Here is a 24580-nt window from a genome sequence, read left to right on the forward strand (position 1 = left end):
TGAGTAACACGGGTGGAATTTTTATTTACAAACCCCATTTGTACCATCAAATTCTGTGTGTGTTATGACCTGTACATGAATACACGTAATAGCACTAAAATAACTCTTTATAAATATATTTTTTGGCTGCAGAACTGCTTTTCCTTTGTTTGCTTATGCGTAGTATTTGTCATGTTTACAGTCACTTAAGAATTTTCTGGCTATCTCAAACATTCTTGTACTTTCAGAAACGGACGTGGTCACTAAAATGTGGATGTAATAACATGCTGGGAAGGGGACTCTGAGTGGTGGAGGATCCCTTCCAATAGCTCTTTCTGGATGAGATGTTTCTGTTAGTTACATCTTTATTTTGAGAGTACATTCGGTGCTCAGTGGTCAATGAGCCAAGTAATGTTACAATAGGTACTAACGAATCTTAGTGCAAGGATCTGAACCAGGAATTGTATTCAGAATGCTTTAAAATTAGAGATAAGTGGAACCTGAAAAATTTAAATGTTGATGTTGCTTGGATCGCCTCCTTTCTTTGTCTCTATCTCCTGTCTACCTTCTTTTCTGTACAAACTTCTGGCCCATCTAGTGTTCATGTTTAAATGTTTTCTTCAAGTTTGTCTAACCCAAAAGTCAGTGCTACGTATTTCTTACATGAAACAGCCTCCAGCGACTGCCTTGCTCTTGGTTTTTCTCCTCTCCTGCCTCCTGTGCCATGCCAGTGACAGACTTTCAGAGCCTGCCAGCCCTTCATCTCCATCTTTGGTTGCCATTGATGTGTCTTTTCCCGCACGGTCCCAAACGTCACCTCCAGGACAAAACCCCTCCTGGTGATTTCTCTGCAGATGCTGCTTCCAGAGCTGCTGAGACCCCACAGGAGGACTCATTTAAAAAATCCCAAATAACTTTTTGGTACCAGCAGCTTTCCAAAAGAATAAGATGGCCACCAAACAGGAACTTTGACAAGAAACCAAAGGTGTCATCTCCCTTGCGCTGCCCCTTACTTTGGTGTGAGGATAGAGCACCTCATACAGGAATCAGAATTTGCCAGGATTACCTAAAGGGGAGTCCTCTTCTCCAGAGAGAGTTTGGGTTTTTTGCTGCTCATGCACAATCTGTCACTGCTTTGCAAAATCCTCTTAGGAAAATGTGTCCAAATTATACAAAAGTATCTATCTCCCAGAATCGCGGTGAAATATAGGGACAATATTGCATTGCTTTTAGCAGCTCGAAGAGATGGGTGGAAGCCAGTCCCACCAACGTGGGGGGAACCATGGAGCTTCAAGACCTCCGTTGCCCGGCTCATCAGCGTTGGGGAGCTTGATGGCTTGCTCCTTGTCTCCAGTTCTTCCTCTCGCTGCCACAGGAATAGGAACCTGTGACATTTATGGCATCTCTTCCATTTCTACAATGAAACTACAGAAGAAAAATTATGAGAGAGAATGATTTGGCTATTAAACACTATTATCCCTCATGATCCACCCCAATTCTCCATGCCTTACAGATATCCTCCCTGTAATACCCTGTTTTTGAGCTCCCTATTCCCCTCCTACTACATTTTATAAAGATCTCAGAAGAGTTCCAGCAGGGAGCTGCAGTGACAGAGCATGTTATTTAGACTGAAGAAATCAAACCTATGTCAGTTAAATCTTCCTGTGTAGTCCCATTTGAGTCCTTGGCCTGAGTTATGTCCACACGTCTGGGCTTCGGCAGGTTTGGTGAGTTAGTCACTGCTTCTAGGGACTGAGATTTGTTAGCGTAAGTTTATGCTGCCTAGAGAAACTTAGGAATGTGTTTCTCCCCACATCACTGAAAATTAAAAAAAAGGGAAAAAAAAAAAAAGAAATAAAACTTGGAGGAGGAGGAGAAAGAGAAAAAGGAGAAAGTGAAGAATCTACTTAATTTTGCCTCTGTGTGTGTGTGATGGATATGCTGGGGGTGATTCCCCACTTTATTTTATTAAGTGAAGATAACAAATAATAGCAATGCATAATGAAAACACAATATTTTTTCTCTTATGCATGGGTTTCAGGATATAACTCCTGTGCTCTTTCTAGCCCCCTGATGAGCACCTTGCTTCTAATGGCATGGATAATGAGAGATTTATGACTTCTGGCTTTTTGATAGCAGACCAGAACTCATTTGTCCGTTCCATGGCGGATCCTGTAATCATCTCTGCAGGCAGCCAGCTACAGCTCCAAGGTGTGCAAGCAGGGAAAGATAATTCAGTTAACAAATCTCATAATGCTACTTGTAATAGAAGAAAATCCATCCTGACATCTTAAAAAAATATTTTTCTATTTTGTTTACATAATGAATCCTGTTCAGACTGAAATGATTTCAGGCTGTTTTGCTTGCTCTGACGTGAAAATCTTCCCGACAAAGCTGCCTTAAAATACTGTTATCTTTGTGCAACTGTGTTCAAGTACTTTCTTTTGTGGCAAAGTACTTGTTTGTATTGGGTTGGCTTTTTTCATGCCAAAGATTTCAAGTAAAGAGTTGGCAGCTGCTTTCTCCTCCTTTAAATCTATATTGCTGTTTGACCCCCATTGTAAGTGGGGGCATGCTACTTCTTGTAAGAAGTTCAGCAAAGACGCTTTAACACGACTGATGTACTCTCCCTCTGTCATCTTCTCTTGATGGCTAAGTACAGTGTGGTTTCTAGCTGTGTTCGAGCTACCAGGATGATATTGTGTGCTCCTTAAGTATCTTAGCGAAAACTGCTGTCTAGTCTTACATGAAGGTTGCTGAATGTCAGATCCTGCGGAGATGAAAATCAGGTGTATTTTTATGAGACCGTAGGAGAGTAAAATCCACGTGTGGCTATGGGGCTGCCTTCCTGCCCTGCCTGTGCCCCATCTTCACTGGGATGCTGCCTTCAGACCATCGTCAACGCAACACCTCACCTCTTCCTTGAACTTAACATCACTGCTGAAGGCTCAGGATAATGTCCTTGAAGGATGGCAAGACTGTGCCCGTGCCAACGCTTTCTGGAAATGCATGACTCTCTATTAACAGGTAAACAGAACATTCACCAGTAGATTCCCTGTAAATCAATTTAATATCAGCAGGGACTTTGGTATAAGGTGGGATTTTCTGCATTCATCTGTCTCTACTTCTAGTACTGGGCATGTGAACTTTAGCTTCGTTGTTCAGTTTTATTTTAGATGACAATAGTCTCTGCAATTTTATGATATTCTTTCTTTATGACACATGAAGAAGACCAGAAGACGTGGATTTGGTTCTGGTGTTCATCCTGACTTGGCTTTCATCTTAGATGTATTTGTAATGTCCGGGTGGTTTTTCTGGATGACTCACTTCAGATCTGAAGTGAATTATGATCTCTCCCAGCCCTTACTGAGAGGGAGCATGGTGAATCTTTAATCATGACACTCTTTTCCTCAAGGCTTCCTCAGGTATTTGAATTAAAAAAGTCACAAGAAAATTTAAATATATCTAATATTTTAAACAGAATAAAGTATAAATTAATTCCTCCAAGTTGATTTTAATGATATGGTTTATCTACTGATAACTTACAGTAGGAATAATGCATAGAAGGAAAAAAAGACTTAAAAAAAGTTTTAAGTGATGCCAAAGACATTATATTAGCTGAGTGATTGCTCTGATGCCTGACCCTGCAGGCAAGCCATCAATGTCCTTTAGCTCCCAGGTCCCAAGTGGGGGATTTGAGCATTTTTGGGTAATCAACAGTGCTGACCTGGGGGCTGTAGCGACCCTGACTGCCATGGACCTGGAAGGGAGCCCGACTCCCCTCTTTCGTCGTTCAACCCCAGCTGGCAACGAAGCACCGCGCAGCCGGTCCCTCACTCCCCCACCCAGTGGGATGGGGGAGAGAATAAAAAAAAAGTAAAACTTGTGGGTTGAGATAAAGACAGCTTAATAGGACAGAAAGGTAGAAAATAATAATAATACAATAATAATACTAAAAGAATTAGAATATACAAAACAAGTGATGCACAATGCAATTGGTCACCACTCGCCGACCGATGCCCAGCTACTTCCCAAGCAGCGATCCACCCCTCCCAGCCAACTCCCCGCAGTTTATATACTGGGCATGATGTCATATGGTATGGAATATCCCTTTGGCCAGTTTGGGTCAGCTCCCCTGGTGGTGTCCCCTCCCAACTTCTTGTGCCCCTCCAGCCTTCTTGCTGGCTGGGCATCAGAAGCTGGAAAATCCTTGACTTAGTATAAACACTACTTAGCAACAACTAAAACCATCAGTGTGTTATCAACATTATTCTCATACTGAATCCAAAACACTGCACTATACCAGCTACTAGGAAGAAAATTAACTCTATCCCAGCTGAAACCAGAACACCCTCTCAGGTCTCTTAGATGGTGGGCTAAGGATCAACAAAAAAGATAATTTTTTTGGTGAAGTGGAGAAGCTTTCCCCGTTTCATACCAGTGTATTTGTTCTGTGATGCTGTTTTATGGTGTTTTGAGGGAGGTGCTGGAGGTTCCTGGAGCCTCCAGAGGAGTTCATTTTGAGGTGATGCTGGTGGCTCAGAGGGGATGGCAGACCTGATCAGTGCAGAGTAAGCAGGGCTTGGAGCAGAGCAGAGGAGATCAGAGGTGCTGACATGCATTTGAAATTTGTCAGCATATGAATAGTAAATGAATGAAGTGTGCAACTTTCATGACAAAAACTGGAGACGAGGCCAGGACCAGTGGTCTAAAGTCATTCCAGTTCTGCCCATTGTCACTCTGGGTGTCATCAAACAACCCCCCCAGCAGAGCAGTCTGTACGTGTCTAGCAAAGACCTGAAACACCGGCAAAATAGCATTATCCATGGACTGTTTTCATGTGTGTCTCAAGTTTTGTACAAAACCTCAGCTGGCTACAAACTGGGCTGTCCTGTGCATGCCAAATATTCATGGTAGGCTATTTTTCACCAGGACCCTCACCTTTGCAATCTATCTGTGTTTTAGCAAGCTGATTTACAAGTACATCTTTTCTGAATCATTATCTGAGCCAGCTGCCAGTTGGCCCGAGGCAGACATCCAGGCACTCGAGACTGGGAGAATCGGTTCCAGCTGCACTCCGTAATTAGGAAAACCCTAGTCTGTAGCCGGATGTCCAGATGCCTTGCCAAGGAGCGTATCATTTGGTTCAACAAACAGTATTTGTGAGGAAAAAAATAAAAAGAGTGAAGATGTAATAGGACAAAGTTCATATGCCAGCGATTGCTCCTCTATTCCTCATCGCATCTCCCGTTTGTAAGCTGGAGAGGTGGGTCACAGTGGGAAGGGAAGGTCTGGGGAGGTTAAACAAACCTTCAGGATTTGAACTCGGGTAGAAGTAAGTTTCTCATGCTCCCCACAGAGATGCAAAGTACTTGAAATGCCATTTCTTTCATGCTTTGCACCAGGGAAAAAATGAACTTTGCGTTTTGTTGTGTAACGAGTTACAGTGCGATGTGTTTTGTCAGCAATGAGAATTTGTATGAAAACTCTGTATGTGACACATCTCAGCTAAACCCTTGTGCTCCCTGAAGTGTCTTCATTTCAAACGTGGATTCAAGCTCTTTTTAAAGGTTGGTTTTTTTTTTTCCGCTTGTTCTGTTGACATGAATTAACAAATGTGAAGCTTCCGAGAACAGATTTAATAATATCATGAAAAATACGGGAGCTTTTGCCACCAATGCCATTTAATCTATCTCAGCAACTAGATTAAATGACTTGCCAAAAGTTTGAGTGTTTTCCAACAATAGGATTCCCATAGTAATACGAGAATGTCATTGCACAGGATATGGTACAAAATGCAATGCAAACCTCCACTCTGGATGATTTAGCAAAGAAAATAAACATTTCCTCCTCTTCTTCTTCCCACCTCACTTCTGCCTATCTCTCCTGCTCCAGAAACAGCTACTTTTTAAAGTTAGACAAGCAAGAATTAACAAACCTATTCCAAGGGATCCGTGGGAAATTGGAAGGTCCTACCTACAGATTATTGCTAGTCACAGGAGGTTATTTTGATAAGAATAATTTACATGTTACATGTAAGTCCATGGAGTGGACTTTGACAACTTGTTGTTTGACTCTGTAGTACTCAGTCTTTCTCTTGTGCTGAAAACACATTTGAATGAAATTCATGAGAGGCCATCTGGCAAAACATGCCTGTCTGGACCTGATCTATCTCTGGCCAGCCTTCTGGATTTCCTTGCGCGCTGGTTGACATTCACAAGTTGATGTTCTCCTGTTGTAGCTTTCCAGCTCGATCTGAGACAATCGTGGTTATCTTCCTGCAAAGCATTTGAGGAAAATATTGATAACTTAGTTGAAGTTGTCACTTTAATTACATACGGTTTTGAGGTCTTGCCTTAACTCAATCCAAGAATTTCTTCTTTATCCTTCTCTGCAAGTTATTCCCTATTTAGTAGTTGTAAAAAGTAAATAAGACAGCATATGTAGCAGCTCTTCATCATGAAGGTATTCACATGTAATTCACCAGAGTACTGATACACTGAAAATAACCTTTCCGTAAGACTCACCCAGCAGTTACCCCTCTCCCACTGCTTGTGGATGCAGGTGGATTTTGTCCTTCACTGAAAGCGCAGCACCTCCTTCTCACTGTGTACCACAACAGGGTGAGGAGCAGGCTCCAAGGGCATCTCGCCCATGTTTTGTGCCAGCAGTTACCATGATCCAGTGCTAGATCAGGTCCATTGCATTTTCACTGATTGCAACCGTGCATTATTTCTTTGCCAAAAAATGCGTAGTGGGCCTGCTGCTCCGGCTGTTCTCTGGATTCTCTTTTTTTCCGTACTGTGGCTGAGCCCAGCTGTTTTCTTTGCTCAGGACTTTCTGTTGCTCAATGACAAAAGCAAACCTCTTTTTTTCATGCCAGCTGTGAATTGGCATTGGCTTCTTGGGGCTGCGCCAGTAGAGTATTAAAGTATACTTTAGTATAGTTTATTAAAGCAGAAGGTTCATCAAACATCCTGTTAGTGTTTTGTGATTGCTGTTCTGTGGTGGGACTCAAGGAGATCTCTCAATGGGGGATAGACCTGATACCTTCTACCTCTTCCTCTTCTACTCCTTAGCTGCACCCAAGGAGATGAAGCCATGAAGCCTGCTATGGTGGTTATGCTTTAATGAACACTTCTTAAAGTGGAGCTGATTTATATTCCTTTGTTAATATAACGTTACAGGTAAACTGAAATTCTGCTTAGTAAAAAATTATCAACTTCTGTGGCAGGCTGCCTAAGTGAAAGAAAAAAAAATGCAAAAGGTCTTACCAGTGGTGTGACTTGTTGCTATAAAGCAACAGCCAGTAATGTCAAGAGATTTCAGTCCAAATAGAGAATTTTTGAAAATTAATTTCGGATGCTTATTACAAAATAGAAAGTAACATAATTTCTGGCAAAACTGTTGACAGCAGACGTCATGCATCATTGCAATAGCCCAGACTCCGTGTTATATGGAAATTAGCTCTGTGTAAAAAGCTGCAGACAGGCTAGCGCTCACAGAAAACAAAAGATGACAAAATCAGAGACTGATGTACTGATGTAATAGTTATCACTGAACTAGAAAAGTTATGATGTAATAGAACTTGTGAATATGATTTAAAATTACTGTAGTTCTTTAAATGTGAAGGTGACTTAGTCTAAATGAAATCGAACTCATAGCATCCAGCCCGTTAATGTGCTCGTTTGTGCTCCCAGTTCTGCAGACTACACAAAAGTGACATTTGTTGAAATCCGCATTTCCCGTCTTCCCCGATTCCTCCACACTCATGCCTGAAGCCACGGAAATCAAAAGCAGAGATATTCAAGCTTTGGATCAGCCCTGAACACATTGTGAGACTGTCCACAAATACATCTTTGCAACAGGATCCCAGGGGTGTTTTAAGTGCCTCTCCTGGGAAGAGGAAGAAATAGGATCCCTCTGATAACCAGATCCCAGGGCAATCAGATCATTTACAGTAGCTCTTTCCCTCCTGCTTGCACTCCATTTAAAACCACATTTTCTAACTCATCTCCTCCAGGACACTGAAAATAACGTTACTTTCTCTGCGTTTTTTCCCCAGGAGTGACACAAAAGCAATGGGGCACTGATGGTCAGAGGACATGCACAGGCCTTCAGCGGGAGAGTGCTGCGGAGAGAAAATCAAGCTCTACCCAGGTAAAATAAATAAATTATGTTTAGACAGCAGTCAGCAGAATGCATTCAGGTTTAAAAAACAATCGCTGATTGCTGAGCAGTGTATTTGGACTTGGTTTTGTTTAGCTAGGCTTGGCTTAGCTTAGGCAGCAGCAAAGCCAGATAAAATGATGGCTAAATGTTGTGATTCTGTGTGCGCTTGGTGAGGGGGAAAAAAATTGCATGTTCTGTAGGGGAAAAAAAGTTGTTAAAAACACCCTGGGAGACTAAATCAAGTGGTATCCCAAATATCAGTACACTCTGTCTCAGATGTTCTCAAGATAAAGCCTGAGGTTTCCAGTTCACCACAATTACTTTCTGTAAGTACGTATTTTTTTCACAAGATGCAGTGAAGCTTGAAAGCTCCCAATGAGCATAGGATCAGCGGGTCAAACCTTAAAGATCTATTTCTTTGCCAAAGATTGGGAGGAGGGAATAATACATATGCTCAAGCAGAAAAAGGAAAAGTAAATTATTTAAAATACTGGTGCATGAGTTTGAAGCTAATATCAGGAGCATTTTTGACATGCCTTTGGACTCCTGCAGGATGTCTCCATCTGTGCAGCCCTTAACAAAAGAAATAAATGTCAAATTAACTACTGGAGCATGAGAGATGCGTCCAAAATAAAGTATTTCAAGGACCATTCTTCTTTGGTGCCCTGTAGAAATCTCGGGGAAGTCGAGAGTTTTGGAAGGCATGCAAAGGTCTTAAACCTGTAGGTAGAAGTAAATGCAGCGCAGAAAATATGAGGCAAATATTGTTACAAACCATGAAAGAAACAAAGAAGGAAGAAAATGCTTTCCCCGAGGCTGTGAAATTATTGAATTGTCAAAACCACAGGCAGCTGGTTTAAAAAGTTGATAAAATTTACTTGGCATTTCACCTCGTTAATAAACTCTTCATCTACCTCTACTGATTTGGGTTCCCAAATCAGCCTTCCCAAGACTTACAAAGGAGGCCGTTTTCTGTGTTGTTTCCATGCATGGAGGACAGGAGGACAGGAATGGTTTTCCCCATGGGCTTCGGTGCAGTGTCCTGACTCTGGCACCCGAGCCCTGAGAAGGATGACCATGGCACCCGGGAGGTCACAACTCTGTCACTCACATGGTCTTCCTTGAGGAAGAAGATTACGTTTTGTGAAACGCTTGTCAAGTACTGGCATTGGTCATCAGATGATAGACACCTAGATATGACTGAGATGAATTCATAACAAGCAGGAGCAGTACAGCTAGCAAATGGCACCTAAACCCCGAATGAACTTGGATGAGCTTTCATTATAAAGCTAATCCTCAGATTTTGCACGCCAATTCAATGGGATTTTTTTCTATTAGGATGGGGAGATCTAGGAACACAGGGCAGGAGCAATCTAATCAGCCAATTTACAGCAGCAATGAGATTAGGCCAGATGCTTTATTGCATGTGACTTATGTGACCAGCCGTGCGGATAATAATAGCAGGAGATTTTAAACTCAGGTTTACTCTTTGTCGGATAGCTTTAACGTAAAAGCACCTCCTTTGTCACATCGAGTGAAGTAATGTATGGTCTATCAAGATAGATGTTTACTGTCATGGTTGGAAAAATGAATCTGGGCCACTGTCAATCAATCTTGGACATATCTGGTTTTACATCATTGATAGGTGCCACCAAGTAATCATAAGCAAGAGGGAACTAATGAATTAAAATAGTAGCCAGGGCCCTTATAGGTAATTATATCACTTTTGTGGGAGGGATCATGGAGAAGTTTTTCCATGCTTATAACTGGTGAGGTTGTAGAGCAGTCATGACCCTGGGGCCCACATGTCCTCTGCAGCATGTGATGGCACACGTGGACCTTCAGGCTAATGATCCATAATATATTTAAATGCATTTTAAATTCCAGCAGACCATCATGAAAGAGCAGTTTAGAGACTGAAACTGGCAATTGCCTTTGACATGTCCATTTTTAAACAAACATAGCAGCCACAAATGCCAACTGCGACGATGAGTTAAATACTGAAAATAATAGTATCGAATACACATTTTTAATTTTAGTATTTTTTTTGTACCAGAGTGATAAGGTTTTAATTGAAGTCTCCCGGACAATTCAGAGCTGATTTCAAGAGTGTGTGTTTTTAAATGACAAAAAAGTTAGTATGAATAGAAAGTTAACAAGAAATCTCGAACAAAACTGTCTGGTATGATAGATGGTAGATGAGGAAGAGTTACATATATTATGATAGAGTATGTTGATAATTTGAATCTTTTCATTTGCAGGAATCTCTGTCATCACAAGACACAACATTGATTTCACCGATAGTCATTTCACAGATGATTGATGAGAATAAATCAAAAGAAAATTGGCCTGCTTTGCCTATGCAGTCCATGATCCCCCAGCCCAGTGCTTATGACAAGAAGCAATCTTTGGCTAACCATGGTTCAGTCAACATTAACAGAGCATTTACCGTATTTCCCAGTGGATTAGAAATTCAGGCATCTTTAGATAACACCACGTCTCCGCTGGACTCTCCCATCGCAGAGGAAAACCAGTGTCAAAACCAGCAGAAAGGGTTTGCTTCCATAACTATTACAGCCAGGCGTGTTGCTGTGGGCTCCAGCGACCCAGCACATGGACCTGGGGCTATGCAAGAGTCCAACGCTGTGTCCCTGACCTTGAGCAAAGTCCCTGCTGCCCTCCGTCGCTGGCCTCCACCAGGCCACGCAAACCAACATGCCTCTCCATTAAAGATTTCTGAATCTTGCTCACAATTAGGTGAAGAACCACGGAAGCGGCTTTTTGACCCTGGAAACAAGAACGGCGTGGGTCTTGAAAGCAGTGATGGGAAAGAGAAAGTACCACCTTCATTCACCTCATGTGTCCACCTTCAGGTTTCTCAGCCGTGTCCAAATACCATCTATTACTTAGACAAGTCGCTCAATGTGTGCATTGACCAACCTCGAATTAAATGCCAAAAAATTCATAGATCAGTGTTGTCCTTCAATATAAATTGCAGTTCGTCTAGATTAACAGCAGATGGAGTAGATGGCATAGCTAATGGAGAGCCAATAGAGGAGGTATTTCAAACAAGGCTCCTAGGAGAAAACAAGACTCCACTCAGATCAAACTTGAGTGCAGACTTAACAGAAAATAATGTAATTAATAAAGAGAAAACAAATGAAGGCTATTCGGGTAGTAAATACCCTTTGCAAAGTGTCTTTGTCTCTGAACTTCCAGCATTTGTGGATATCCCCAGAGGACCTAATAATGTAGTAACAACAACAAAAGATGATGATAAGCAGTCTGGCAGCTATCACACTACCTTTTCTCTCCAGCTTCCTAATTCAAGGGATGAGGCAGGTAAGTAATTTCCATAAACCTCAGTCTGGTGGAGGAGAGGTTCAGGCTGGAATAGACCCACCACGGTGATTTTATGTGAGCAGATAATAGTAACCCTTGCTTCTGCAAAGGGACGGTGAGTCAGAGCACAACCCAGACGTTTTCAGTTCCAGGACTACCATGAATATATTTGCCATGTTAGTGATGCATGCTGCTCATCAGATGATAGAGAAAACTCTGCCTGTGTTTTCTGCATTAAACACCTATTTTTAACCATTTATAACTGTAATTTATTTTTTTTTCTTCCAGCAACATGCAAGTGCTTAGCCCTTGAAAATAATTAGGTCTTTCTTTGTATAAAAGCTGAATTTCAAAGCATGAGATTAAGAAGGAGATGGCTGCACTGAGCTTGGTTCTGTGCTCCTTGCAATTAAAAATGATCTTGTTTTCAGCTTTTATTTAGAAGGCTATAGTAATAAGCCCAGGCTTTTATAACTAATGGCTCCAGGTAAATGGTTTGCAAATCTTTAACACATTTGTTTCAAACATCTCCAAGCATTTTGCAAGCATAAAATTGTCTTTGCAACATTACTCTCGGGGAAGGGAAAGGTACTGTGGGGATTGCTTCATGCCCAGAGTGGGATAGCTTCTGCTGCACTGGGCCGTCGCAGCTATTTTACAGTGTACTTGAATAACCACAGCTGAGTTTATTGACTCTCCAGGAAGGGAGTGCGGATGGGGAGAATGTCAATGAGTGAGTCTGGTTTTTACCAAAAGCACTAAGGTTAAAACTTACCACCCATGTATCCTGCGACCTTGGGCTACACTTAATTGCAATTACCCTGTTCTTATATGGCCTTTTTGATCTAAGGGTCAGTCTATGAACATAAGCTGCTTCCTAAGATTCATTTGTACCTTCATCTTCCCAGTGTGCGAATGGAAAAAAAGAGAAAGATGAGAAGCTGCATGCTGTCTCATGGGCTGGACTAGGTCGAAAACCCGGGCTGCGCCATCCCATTGCACCTTGCTGTTACTGCTGCGCTGGCTTTCCTGTGCCTGAAATCGATGGGACTGCTCTTGCAGTTATCAAGGTGCAAACAGTGAGAAGGCACTGCTTTATTCAGAGGCCTCCTGCTTTAACTTTTAAGAAAATTATCTGCAGAGCCAGGATTTTCCACAGAGAAACCGGCAGCGTCAGTAATTCCAGAGTCAGGCCCTTAAATGAAAGCTGCGTGGGTCCACAGGGTGAAGCACCCCTCAGGCTGGCTGCTGAAGAAAGCCCGAGATAAAATATTTCTTTATGTTTGTAAGTGTAATGCAGGCTGTCTGTTGTTGAAGGGGAGATGGCACAGCGGGGAGCAGGAGAGGGAAGATGCCAACCAGTGCTAAAGGGCTGGGGGGAGAAATGTAAAGGGGTGAGGAGTGGTGAGGACCTTCCACTGACTGACACCAGCAAATTAAGCATTTCAGCTTTGGACTTCATTGCATACCGTCCTAATTCCCAATAACAACGTTCTCCTGAGGTTTCCATAGGAAGTACTATGTATTCAAGGCTTTGTTCAACACCATCTAAGGTCTCTCTGTGATAAACCGCAGAAGCAAGGTTTAGAATAATATTGAGCCTTCCCTGGGCTTGGTGATACAGTGGTGGCCATGGAAGAATCACTTTTACTAGAAGTAATTAGAAAGTGAAATAGGACACTGCTCATGATTCCACAGTTTTACTGAAAAGAGGAAATAAGTGAGGTAACCAGCTGAGAAATACTAGTTTTTGAAAAAATGACTTCCACCATTTGTGTACACAAGAATACAGGTGTAAATAAACATGGGAAGTGTTACCTTTTTAACTGCTTCCACCTTTTGTGTAAGCAATAATGTAGAATGTAAAGATACACATTTCTCTTGATCAGACCCTTTGTAATATATAAGAAGGTGTTTATCAGCTTACTACAACTTTCCTGTGTGAAATTTGTATGAACAGCCAGAATAATGCTTCAAAACAACAGTCTTTCTCACCAGGATCCCCAAAGTAATGAGCTCTTGCATAGCCGTCAGCCATTAAATGTGACAAATCATAAGAAACCTAGTTAAATGCATGAGACATCCGCACTGCTCATTAAAATGAAAGGCAATTGGTATGGTTTTAACCTGGGAGAAAATGAATAAGTGAGTTCCCTTGAGTTCCGAAAATGGGTGAAGTGAAGGAGAGAAGTGATCTCTTAGGTCCAATACTCCGTTCTGGTGCAAATCTGGTACAGTCCTACAGCCTGTTATATGTTTTTTTCCTGGACTAGTTTTAAATATCTAAAGAAAGCTATAATGGGACACTGTTGCCTTCCCCCTTTTCTCTGTGGCACTTCTGTGTATACGGCTGAATATTACAAGACCTATATTGCAAGATGCTGCTTTAGAAGCACGGCGAAATAACTACCCCATCAGCAAAGTCCTTTATACCATTACAGATTCCAATTCTTTTAGATATTTTTTCCTCCAATGTTTACTAGCTCAAATCCATTCACGTTAAGCGTTGGTCTGCTATATGTTTATGCAATGAAATATTTGTGAAATGAAATGTTTGAAGAGAAGGAAGAACTAGCAAAGAAGGGGCAGCGAACAAATTTTGACACAGTGTTAATACTTTAACATAGTTATCTTATGGATGAAGGAACTGCGGAGAGCGCTTTGTCCATCACATTTCTGATGACCCAGAAAGTTTGAGTTTATATTAGTTTGCAGCTGTAGGCAATAGCTTCCTGCCAGCAGAAATACAAGTGGTAATAACATCACCATGGCAAAAAAAAAATAGAAAAATTACTTTCAAGGCTAGAGTTTTCTGTATGAAATCTGTAAATGTAGTTTCCAGGATGTATAGACTGCCTTATTAGGATCTGAAGTGGAATGAGCACCCAAATACTTCTCTGCTTTACAGGTACTGGGGCCAGGCTTGCTGTTTCCTAGAGGGCCAGTTGAGTCATGGCCTCTTTGGAGTGTCTTTTTTCTAATTTTTCATGTGGCTTCACTAAAGTAATGATGACTCTACTTATAGTATTACTTATACTATTTCATGTTCAAATCCAAGTATTCAAGACTTGGCTTTACATGGACCTGGATAACCTAATCTAAGGCCCTGCTTTCAGCAGGAGGTTGGTCCAGATAATCTCCAGAGGTATATATTTCCACAATGTGCCACTTATGAAAAGGATATTTTAGGAATATTAGTGAAATTTAAATCTTGGGCTATGCTCATGGATGGTAATTATACTTAGAAATCCAAATCTCTCAGACTCAGTTGGTGTTCAAAGCCATGTTTCATGCTATAGCATCCCAAGGATGAAATATGATCTTGTGATTTCACCGCTATGGACTGTATCTTCTACTGGCTCCATTGCTTTGAGTACTTTACTTCCATTATCTGGCAAGAAATTGGACTTAAGTGCTGGAAAATCCATGTTACACGTGAAGTCAGACTTGAACTGCAGGAGGACATAGAGCCGTAGGACATAATTGTGTTTATTTTTAATGAATGGCCAGCTTTTAAATCCCTTGGGCAGCTTAAGGAACATGTACCCGTTAATGTGAAATGGCCCACTGAGAGCTACACGACCCACCTCAGAGATACGACCAAGGGTAAGCCTGGGCCAAGCTCCCTGAGGTCCTTGTCACAGGTGATCGATGTGCATCACCCTGCCTTCGGTCATGGCTTTTAACAAGCTGTCAGAACTTGCTAACGCTGCTTTTAAGTGAATGCTGCAATTTCCTTTACTGTCTGTAGCTGATATCTCATAAATACAAGGTAAGTTAAAAATGAAAAGATTAGTCTTGTTTCTGCTGAAGACAGGAGCATTTTTAATCTTAATTTCTCACCTACCTTCCATGAAGAATATATTCCATAAGAATATCTAGTTTTCCATCCATCTTTTATAATCTATTACCTACTGGGCTCTGCTGAATTATTAAAAAGGGGCAAAGAGAAGAAAATGGGACAACTTTAAATTCATTTTGTCCTCTTGATTAAACAATATCATCACTTTGCTACGAAAGATTATAAATGCCAACATCTAAATTTATCTGTTTAAGCTTAGATAATCGTAAATGTCTTGATGCCTGGGCACCTTCACAAACCTCAGCTATGTTATAGACCTAAATAATTCCTGTTAACACTTCAACTTTTATGGTGTCTACACTTTTGGTTTTCTTCTGTTGCCATGCCCAAAACTGCTGTGCAGAGTTATTAAGGAAGAACAGCTGAGGTGGAAAGAAATGTAAATCCGGTTTGGATGGTAGGTGCAGTGCTGGCTCCTGCAGCCCTACGTTGAGATACAGAAGATGCGGAGGATGCGGCACTCAGCGTGAGGAGGGCAGGGGGAGATGACAAAAGGGCATCTCATGAATCACACTCCTATGTAAACTACCCAAAAGTAGGGAAATCAGGATTATGAGGTAGGCGTGAGTCAGCAACGGAAGGTGAATATGACGCGATGGTGATGGTTGTGACTGCGGGTGTGAAGACGGGCAGCAGTAAGTGCAGGCTCTGGGAGCCAGCCCTGGCACAGGGGGTGTCCGGGAGGGCTGCCTTGCTGGCGTCCCTTCTCCTGCAGAATTCAGGAATGAAGCACTCAAGAAGGGGAAGAACACATTTAAATCAGTGAACAAGACAGATCAGAGAGCTGGTATTGTAGTTGCTTATACTTTTTCCCAAAGAGAATGGCAGGTGACTTGAAAACATAACTTACTTAAGTAAAGCAACCCAAGACAGTGAATGGGGAAAACTGAGATGGGACCTGGGCTTTTGGGGTGTTGAATGGCCCCAGATGATTATAGGCTTCTGTTTCCTTCTTAAACAAGAGTTTTATTAGCAAGTGCTGAAGCCAGCAGCATGTTTACTAAGGGGTAAATAACTATACTTTAATTTGTTTCAAGAGCTATTTTAATTTTTTTGTGTAGTGTGCATGTCTCTATATATACTTGTACTGGAGTAAAATCAGAACAGCTGGTGCTGTGGGATTTCGATATGCTGCTACCTGCAAAGCAAAAAAATGTTTTTGTTTTAAATACACATTGAAAAGCCCCCGGTATTTGAGATGTTTGTACATCAAGAAAATATTTGTAGGTCACCTTTAAACTAATATATACTCATGGTAATCAGGATGGGCTAATGTAGGCAATCTTAAGACTGAAGACTATTAATAGTATTTACTTTCAGTTATTAAATAATATTTGAAATGTTGCGATGAATGAATGTGGCCTATCTGCTGTTCTCACCTCATCATCTGTTTATGGGAAAGTCACCATGCAATGACCCAGAATACAAGATTAGTGTGTGTGTGTAATATATACATATATACACATGAACAAGATATAATTAGACGAAAGCTGTTCCTTACAATATGGAATTTATTGTATAGAAATTTGAGTAGCTACAGCTGATGCTAATTAACTCTCCAGCCTGAGAATGTGTACAGCAGTAGTGATGGTGAAGACAGGAGAAATGTGAAATATGGTACAGAAGATTTTACTTTAGCTTGCACCTGCTACACAGGAGGAGCCAAATCTTCAGCTGATGTCAACCAATAGGAATATCTGCCTTCAGAGGAGTGACACTGATTTACATCAGCCAAGAATCTGGCCGGGGACGTTACTGACTTGGCATTATGGACATAGCAGCTGGTGCCGCCTTGTTAAGAACAAAGGGCCACATGCCAAAAAGCCCATTAAAAGGAGCTCCTTTGATGTTTCACTTCATCTGGTATAAATTAAAAATGGAGGAGGCTGTCAATTTTCCTTAGTCTAGATGTTTTGTGTCATTGGGTCCGTGTCACACTGCAATGTGACCTTCAGGTACTGTATCAGATGCTGAGAAATTGAGGACTCAGTCCTTACAGATGTTGAAAACTCAGTGAGGAACTGGCAGTCCTCAGTTACGAGTGACTCTGGAAGATGCTGCCAGCCTTTGAGATAGACCCCAACCTCTGTGACGGGCAATAGGAGTTGCCCCTCCTTATCTTGGAGCTTTTTTATTCATTTTTAGAAGGAAGGGGATGCCTCCTCTTCTCTGGAGGGCCCTTTTATGTTTATGGAGTACCAAGCTCTTGAGCTTTGCTCTTTGTTTCAAATGCCTGCTGCCAGTTTCCCCATTATCTGGTGTGACGAAGGAAGGCGTGATGACGCTCATTGGGTGTAAGAGGAGAAGCAAGGGATCAGTGTGGAGGGGTATTCTTTCTTACTCCGATTACTTAGAAAAACTAGGGAACTCAGAAGAGTGATGTGGCCTTCATATGGATGCATAGCTACCATTGGAGGTCGTAGGCAACAGATGTAAGCAAGAGGGAGAGATGATGCTCAAGGTTGTGTAAGCCAAAGCTGCCCCTAGGCTGGTTTTCAATGACGGCACTGGTGATTCGGTGGCACTCTGATGTCACAGTGACCCCGGCTGCGATTAAAGCACTCATATTTTCCTATGGAGCTAATTGTTTTTTAACAATTTCTCTGTGATTTTAGGCAACAAGCAGTGGATGGTTGGGGGATGGTTGGTTTTTCTTTTTTGTTTTTGTTTTGGTTTTTTTGTGGAGGTTTTTGTTTGTTTGTTTGTTTTCACTTGTTTAAGCGCATGACCATAAAACAATTTGACTGGAGTTGAAGGAGCTCCTCACCTTCAGGAAGCATGCCTTTTGCAGGTTAAAGGCTCAGTTTTATACTATGGGGCATAGCAACGAACCTGTTGGATAGAGAGGCCAGTGTTTCCCTAGAAGACAGAAGGATGTCTGCCCTGTTATGGACAACATTTGTATGAGTGAAACTCATAAATTAGAATTATTTTCCCAAAGACGATCATATTGTCTGCTGAAGATCCAAATTAAAGTTCAGCTCTCCTTGTTTTGGCGTGTGAAATTTAAGGGTTTGATTTTTCCACCATTTCCATCTTGTTCAGGGTGGACATTTCTATCTTGAGCTGTCAGAGTTGGTAAAAATGTGAGACAATTTGAAGTGAAAGACTCTGGAGGCGGCAAGTCACTCAGCACTCAGGGCAAGCAGTGGAGGACTGAATACTAGAATCATTAAAATAATGATTAAGAGAAAGAGATGGGCTATGTGGATTCAGTGACTGCATAATGCCACTGGAGTAAAGGGCCTCATTTTCCCCTTATTCACACTTGGTTTAAACTAGGAGCAACTCTTCTGCAGTCTGTGAAATGAGTACTTGGCTCAGTCTGGCTGCACTAAATTATCAGAAAGAGCTGAGCAACTAGGTGTCTTTGACATGATGAGAATACCAAGTGGTCGATACATTTCTTACCCTGCAAATCACCATTTAAATGTTCTGAATCATCCTGAACATTTTTTTTAAAGTCACACCGCATCAGATTACTCCTTGAGTCACTACAATAGTGCCTGATAGCTTCTAGCATGACGTCCTTGAAATGCAAACATGGATGTCTAACCCCTGAGATTTTTGTTACGTGGATGTTACAGAGAATGTCTCAAAAGTACAGCAGCGAATTTCCAAGTATTTTCAATAACCACTTCCATGGTTCTTAACAATATGAGCAGAGATCATCTCAGTCCAAGGACCAGTTGCCTGGGAGTGTTGGGTTTGTTAAAGACATGGCTTTGGTATAGCATGGCCAAAAAAGCATGACAAGAAAAAAAAATGATGATTTGAGGCATGAGTCTAAAATCTAAGACTGATTATCTTCAATGAGAAAATAATTACCAGGTGCTTGACAAACCTCCAAATTATGAAAGGTTTAATGAAAAGGGAATATTTTTCCTTTTATCCTGTCCCAGCACATAGGAAGCAAAGGGGAAAAATGTTAGCAAAATATACAAACGCTATTGTCGACCAGCTGGATATTGGGAACTCACTGGTGCAAACAGTCGAATCAAATCATGTGGGTGGATTATTTCCTGACCACTAAAATATTCCGCAGCAGTAATACACTCTCATGATTCAGAGTGTAAGATGATCTCCTGCAGGTGCCAGGCAGGAACGTTTCCTTTTTTCTGGTGCAGTCATTGCAAATTACGGTCTTGTTCCACCAAACCTCTCCATGCGCAGTTGGAGCCGGTGCGTCACATCCTGTCCTGAGCAGCACGGTGCTACCCATCAGCTCCCTGAAATAAGTGGCATTCCCTTATTTAACACCAAGAGAGAAGATTGATTAATTATTTGCAAAGTGTTTTGAGAAAAAAAATTGGCAGTCACCATAGAGAGACTTATTGTTAGACGCCGTTGATCAGCTGCATTATGGGATTGTTTGCTCTGAAGCCAAGTGTTGGACTACACTAATTTTGCCAAAAGCCTTCTGTAAACAAGCTGTTTCTTGACACCAAGAGGCTCTTCCTACTTTGGACTGATTATGGGTTTGAAGCCTAATAGTTCTTAGGTACACTTGATAAGCTTTCTCTTTTAAATGATTACAACTTTCTACAGTCAAATATTACCTCTCGCAAAAAGAAAGCATCTTCCTTCTGAGAAATGTGTCCACAGCTGTCAACGTCATTTAAAAAAAAAAACCAAACCAAAAGAGCTAGCTAGAAGAAACGCAACCTTTTTTGCTAGAGATAATTTTTTAATCTACACTCGTAGCCTGAGGTGTTATTGGTATAGCTGAGATAATTAAGCCTCATCCTCAACAGGCAGGGCTGTTTGAAGAAGCATTAGTATAGGTACAATGACATGTTCATCGGGAGTAACAGTCTGACTGGTTCTCTCGGTTCAAGCTTGCAAACTTGCCTCAACTTTGGGTCTTGACAATTCTGGAAATGGAGCTGAGGATGTGGCCCAGCCCTGTTTTTCAGGATCCAGCCCCAGGTTTTTATTGAAAGGTAAATCCAAGACCTCGTTAAGCATCACGTTTTGATTAGGGAGCATGGGAAGAGCTACATTACTATCAGGATTTTTTGCAACTCGGATAGTTTCCATGGATGCTAACGCTGAACAGCGGCTGACGCTGCTTCTTGCAAACGAGTCATTTGACAAACATCAGAAGGCAGTTAGGGACATAGGTCTCACTGCTGGTCAGCAGAAATTTTAGTAAAAACATCTGAATTTTCTAGTACTCCTTGCTGACTGCAGCTTGTTGACTGATTAAAAGTGATGTCTTTTCCTTGGCAGTGATCTGAACAATAAATTATCCATCCTATCTTCCATCCCTTGACAAACACTGAAATAACTAATAATATTGTCATTGCTCTCAATGTTTCCATTTTTCTGTGTTACCAGACTGTTGAGATGATGCAGTCTGTTTACTTTTATCTACGGTTGTATGGCTTAGGAGTGGTAATACTTGATTCATGATAAGAATTGAGTCATCAGTCTCTGTCATCAGGAGGCTGTAGTCTTGGTTTGGATTATGGATCGCTGCTTGGCTGCTTGAGGCGTGTGTGGGCTCTGTACAACCTACGCCTACACATGCCTGGGTCTAAATCTTGAAGAAGGTAGAAGTTTCTTATGTGTAAGGAACGTTAATTGCTGCTCCTCTCTGCTTGGGGTATTGGCAGCGTCAGCTCCCATCACGGAGGTCTGGGAGAGCTCAGCAGCCCAGGGCATGGGGCTTTTATTAAATTAAAAAGAAAAAAACCCCAGCAGGTGGTCTATAATGTAAAGCCTACCTACAGTGGTGATGTCTGATCTCATTAACGACACACAGTGAATCAACACTGTGTGTCTCCTTCCCCAGCCGCCTCTTGTCAGGCTTGCTTGGTGGTCGTGGAGGATTTGTGCTGCTGTGCATCTGTTAAAATGAGCTTTGGCCAATTTCAAAGCAGCACTTTGTCATGAATCGTCAAAAATCCACACTGAAACACGAGGAAGAGTGTTATACGAAAGTATGAAGAGCTGCATTATCCGGCTGTAAAGTGAAAAGAAAAAAGAAGTAACAATGGAAAAGGGTATGTTTGCCCGAATTGTCCGTGTTTCAAGGCAAGGCAAGTTTAACCTGCTGTAATGCAGGGTCACTTCCTGTTAGCAAAACCCCCTGAAGGGAGAGGGAGGAAAATGTAAAAAGATACTTTACAGTAAAACAATACACTTATTTTACTCAGAGATCAAGGATTCTTTAAAAAAAGAGCTTTTGAAAACCTACCCCTGGTTTTACAGAATATTTTTAACTCCTCCAATATCATATGTTTTTCACTACGTCATTATTTAAAAATTGAACTGTTGTCTTTTTCTTTCTTGCACAGGGCAATAATGACTTTTCTCCGAATGTAATTATGATTTTGTTCCTTAACTTTTTCTCCTACAAGCAGCTGAACTTTTACAACTAGGATCTATATTCGCTGAATTTTATTAACGGAGTCATTCAGCTTTCTGTTTCTGCAAGTTTTGTTCTCCTGTATCTCCCAAAGCATTACACTTGCATGTCTTTGTTCATTAGTTTTAAAGTCTTTCTTCAGCTAGGATAATAGAAAAAACATATATTGCTAGTCATCCAGTTGCAATTCTAGCTATTCTCAGAGGGGCATATATATTTCAAGTTCGGTGCGTGGGGATTTAGATATACAATTCCAGATAGTCTTAATGAGAGTAACAGTCCTAATTCCCCACACAATATATTAAAAATGGATCCAGAATGTACAGAGTGAAACTCTGTGATCTTACCTTTAAGTACCTTTGCTTTTTTCTTTTTTTCTAAATATCATTTGCATCTGCATTTGTTAGTTAAGGTAATTGACAGCTGCTTTGAGGATGAGGGAGTTGATCTTTGGAGCCCATGGCTGGTTTGCTTTGCTGTGTTTTCCTGGGGTTTGACTGCGCCTGGGTGTACCTTTTGAACTGAAAGGTTAATTCAAGAGGGAGTTAGAGGAAAGAATTTACCAAATTGGCTCCGTTATTATTCTGATTGCCTTCGATGTTAGACAAGAACAAAGCACACCTTTTCTTATTGCCTTAATTAACTACAAAAAAAAAAAAATCCCCACCACACTGTGAATCTAATTAGGATTAAGATTTAGTAATAATATTAGTACAAGATCTAAGGAAGACACTTTTCATGCAGAAAGGATGCAGTGGTTTTATACCTGAATTTCATAAGGAATCTTGCTTTTTAAAATTCTTTCTTAAACATCCTTTTGTTGTCATAAAATGCTAAGAAGCAGCCATCACCTTTCTCTAATTTTAGACCCCATTCCTAGTTTTGTTCATGCCTTTCTTTTCTTTTTCTTCTCTCCAATCCACAGCTGTGTAGGGATTCCCCAGACCTTATGGGCAGAATGCCACTGGTGGCATTTCTTTTGGCAGGGAAGGGGTGCAGTGCAGAAGGGAAGGCTGTCTCCATTTGCACTGTATGTAAGAAAATTGCTGGGGCTTAATTCTCAGTTCTTGAAGGTTCCTGTACTTACACTTGGAAGCCAATATCCACAAATAGCTAGTTTGGTAGTTAGGAGTAAATGGAGTGTGAATACTCCAGGCAACTCTTCCTGCTTTTGTTCAGATCCATGTTCTAAGATGTTAGAGAGATAACTCCTTCACTCGCTCTGGTCTCCACTGTTTTATTCTGCTACCTTGCAGCCCATTTTCACCACCCTGACGATGCGTTCTGCAGTTTTGGATACCAATGCCCAGCCGTAGCAAATAGCCTCTCCTGGGGACACAACAGTGGTTTGAGCGGTCTGACGATCTCAGTGAAGAAGCGGTTTGGCTTCACAACACACACATTCATTGCACAGACCGTTTCTTGATCTGAAGGCAAATTATCTCCTACTGTGATGCCGCCTTGGAGGAGCAGAAACTCTTTTCTCCTTTCCACTTTCTTTTCTTCTCCTTTCTGCTTTCTGCTGGCCAGTAAACTATTTTAATTTAAAAGATGATTTAAAGAGATAATCTGTTTTCCATTCAAGCTCTTTCTGTGGCTTAGCTCCCCTCTTTTTTTCCCTCTGTCCTTCTAGTATCTTGGCCGCCTTTGTGAAAAGACTTCCTTCTCTGCCGCTCTGCAGTTACTTAATGCTACCTGCTGCTTTCTTCATCTTCTCCTACCGTGCTGCCTGTTTCTACCTCCTCCCACAAACACTCTTTGATGCCCGTGACCCCGTTAATCTGTCCCAATGTTTTTTCCCTCTATATGTCATAAAACATTCGTAGAAACACAGTGTGTAACTGCAGATATGGGATCAGTCAGGGAATGAAGAAACGGATCCCTGTATATGCATGAGCTCCAACTGAGTGGATGTACAGAATTGATTCTATCCAGTTTATGGAGAATATTTGCATCAAAACTAATTTCATCTGAGAAGAGAGCTAAGTTTTGACAAAAGATAAGGCAAATATTTGCAATGTGTGAAAAGCAAGGAGAAAAATAATTTATACTAGAGAGAAGAGGGAGAGCTTGGATGCTAGCCAAGAATTTGGGAGCTCTGTGTGCACTTCCTTGCTTTGACCAGATTTTCTGTATGGCTGTGAAATTGCTTAGGACGGGGTTTATCTCAATGACGTTAATTAGAAAAAAGGTCATTTTTCTGTCTATGCTGGTCTTCAGGGATCCCTCACTAAAGGATCCCCTGAGAAGCTGACTCCTTCTGCCTGTATGGTCAGTCCAGTTTACAGAAAGAAACATAAGATGTTAAAAGCTTTCTGATCTGCATAGTAAGGGAAAACACTAGACGCTGTACCTTAATGCCTCCGATTCCCCCAGAAATACAGGATGACCAAAAAGAAATAGAAGCCATTCAGATCACTAAAATGTGTAGGAGACCATAATTTTGTGGCAAAGAATATTTCTCATCTATTGTGAGTGGATTAAGGATTGGGGAAGTGAATTGAAAAATTCCCACACCGCGCTGCAGGATCTAATTTTACTTAATGACTACGAGATAAGGAAGTGTCTAACATGATGTGCCATCTCATCCTTTTTCATGGGTTGGATCAATGGAGAAAACCACTTCTAATTTTCCCTCTTTCCTCAACCAAGGCATTGGAACGAAGTGTTTAGAGAGGGGCAGCTGCTGAGAATGAGTCAGCAGAGAAAAGAATTACGTGGCTGCTTTTAAAAAAGTGTTTGTCATGAAACACCAGTCATTTATTAAACGTCTTATGTCCACAATATAGAATGGGACAATCCCTGCCTGGGTCATTTGGGATTATGGTTAGGTCTGAAACCAGTTGGGTTTT

The 24580-nt window shown here is 41.3% G+C and overlaps 1 protein-coding gene across 1 annotated transcript in view; it reads left to right on the forward strand.

Moving 5' to 3' along the window:
- C6H10orf90 (chromosome 6 C10orf90 homolog) overlaps nucleotides 1-24580 on the forward strand; it is a 68236-nt gene that overhangs the window by 25371 nt on the left and 18285 nt on the right. Inside the window, exons 2-3 of the mRNA XM_050899291.1 lie at nucleotides 8045-8139; nucleotides 10413-11493. Coding sequence (XP_050755248.1) covers nucleotides 8045-8139; nucleotides 10413-11493 — 1176 coding nt within the window. The remainder of the gene's footprint in view (nucleotides 1-8044; nucleotides 8140-10412; nucleotides 11494-24580) is intronic.

Source organism: Gymnogyps californianus, chromosome 6 (genome assembly GCF_018139145.2).
Source record: "Gymnogyps californianus isolate 813 chromosome 6, ASM1813914v2, whole genome shotgun sequence".
Classification (NCBI taxonomy): Eukaryota; Metazoa; Chordata; class Aves; order Accipitriformes; family Cathartidae; genus Gymnogyps; species Gymnogyps californianus.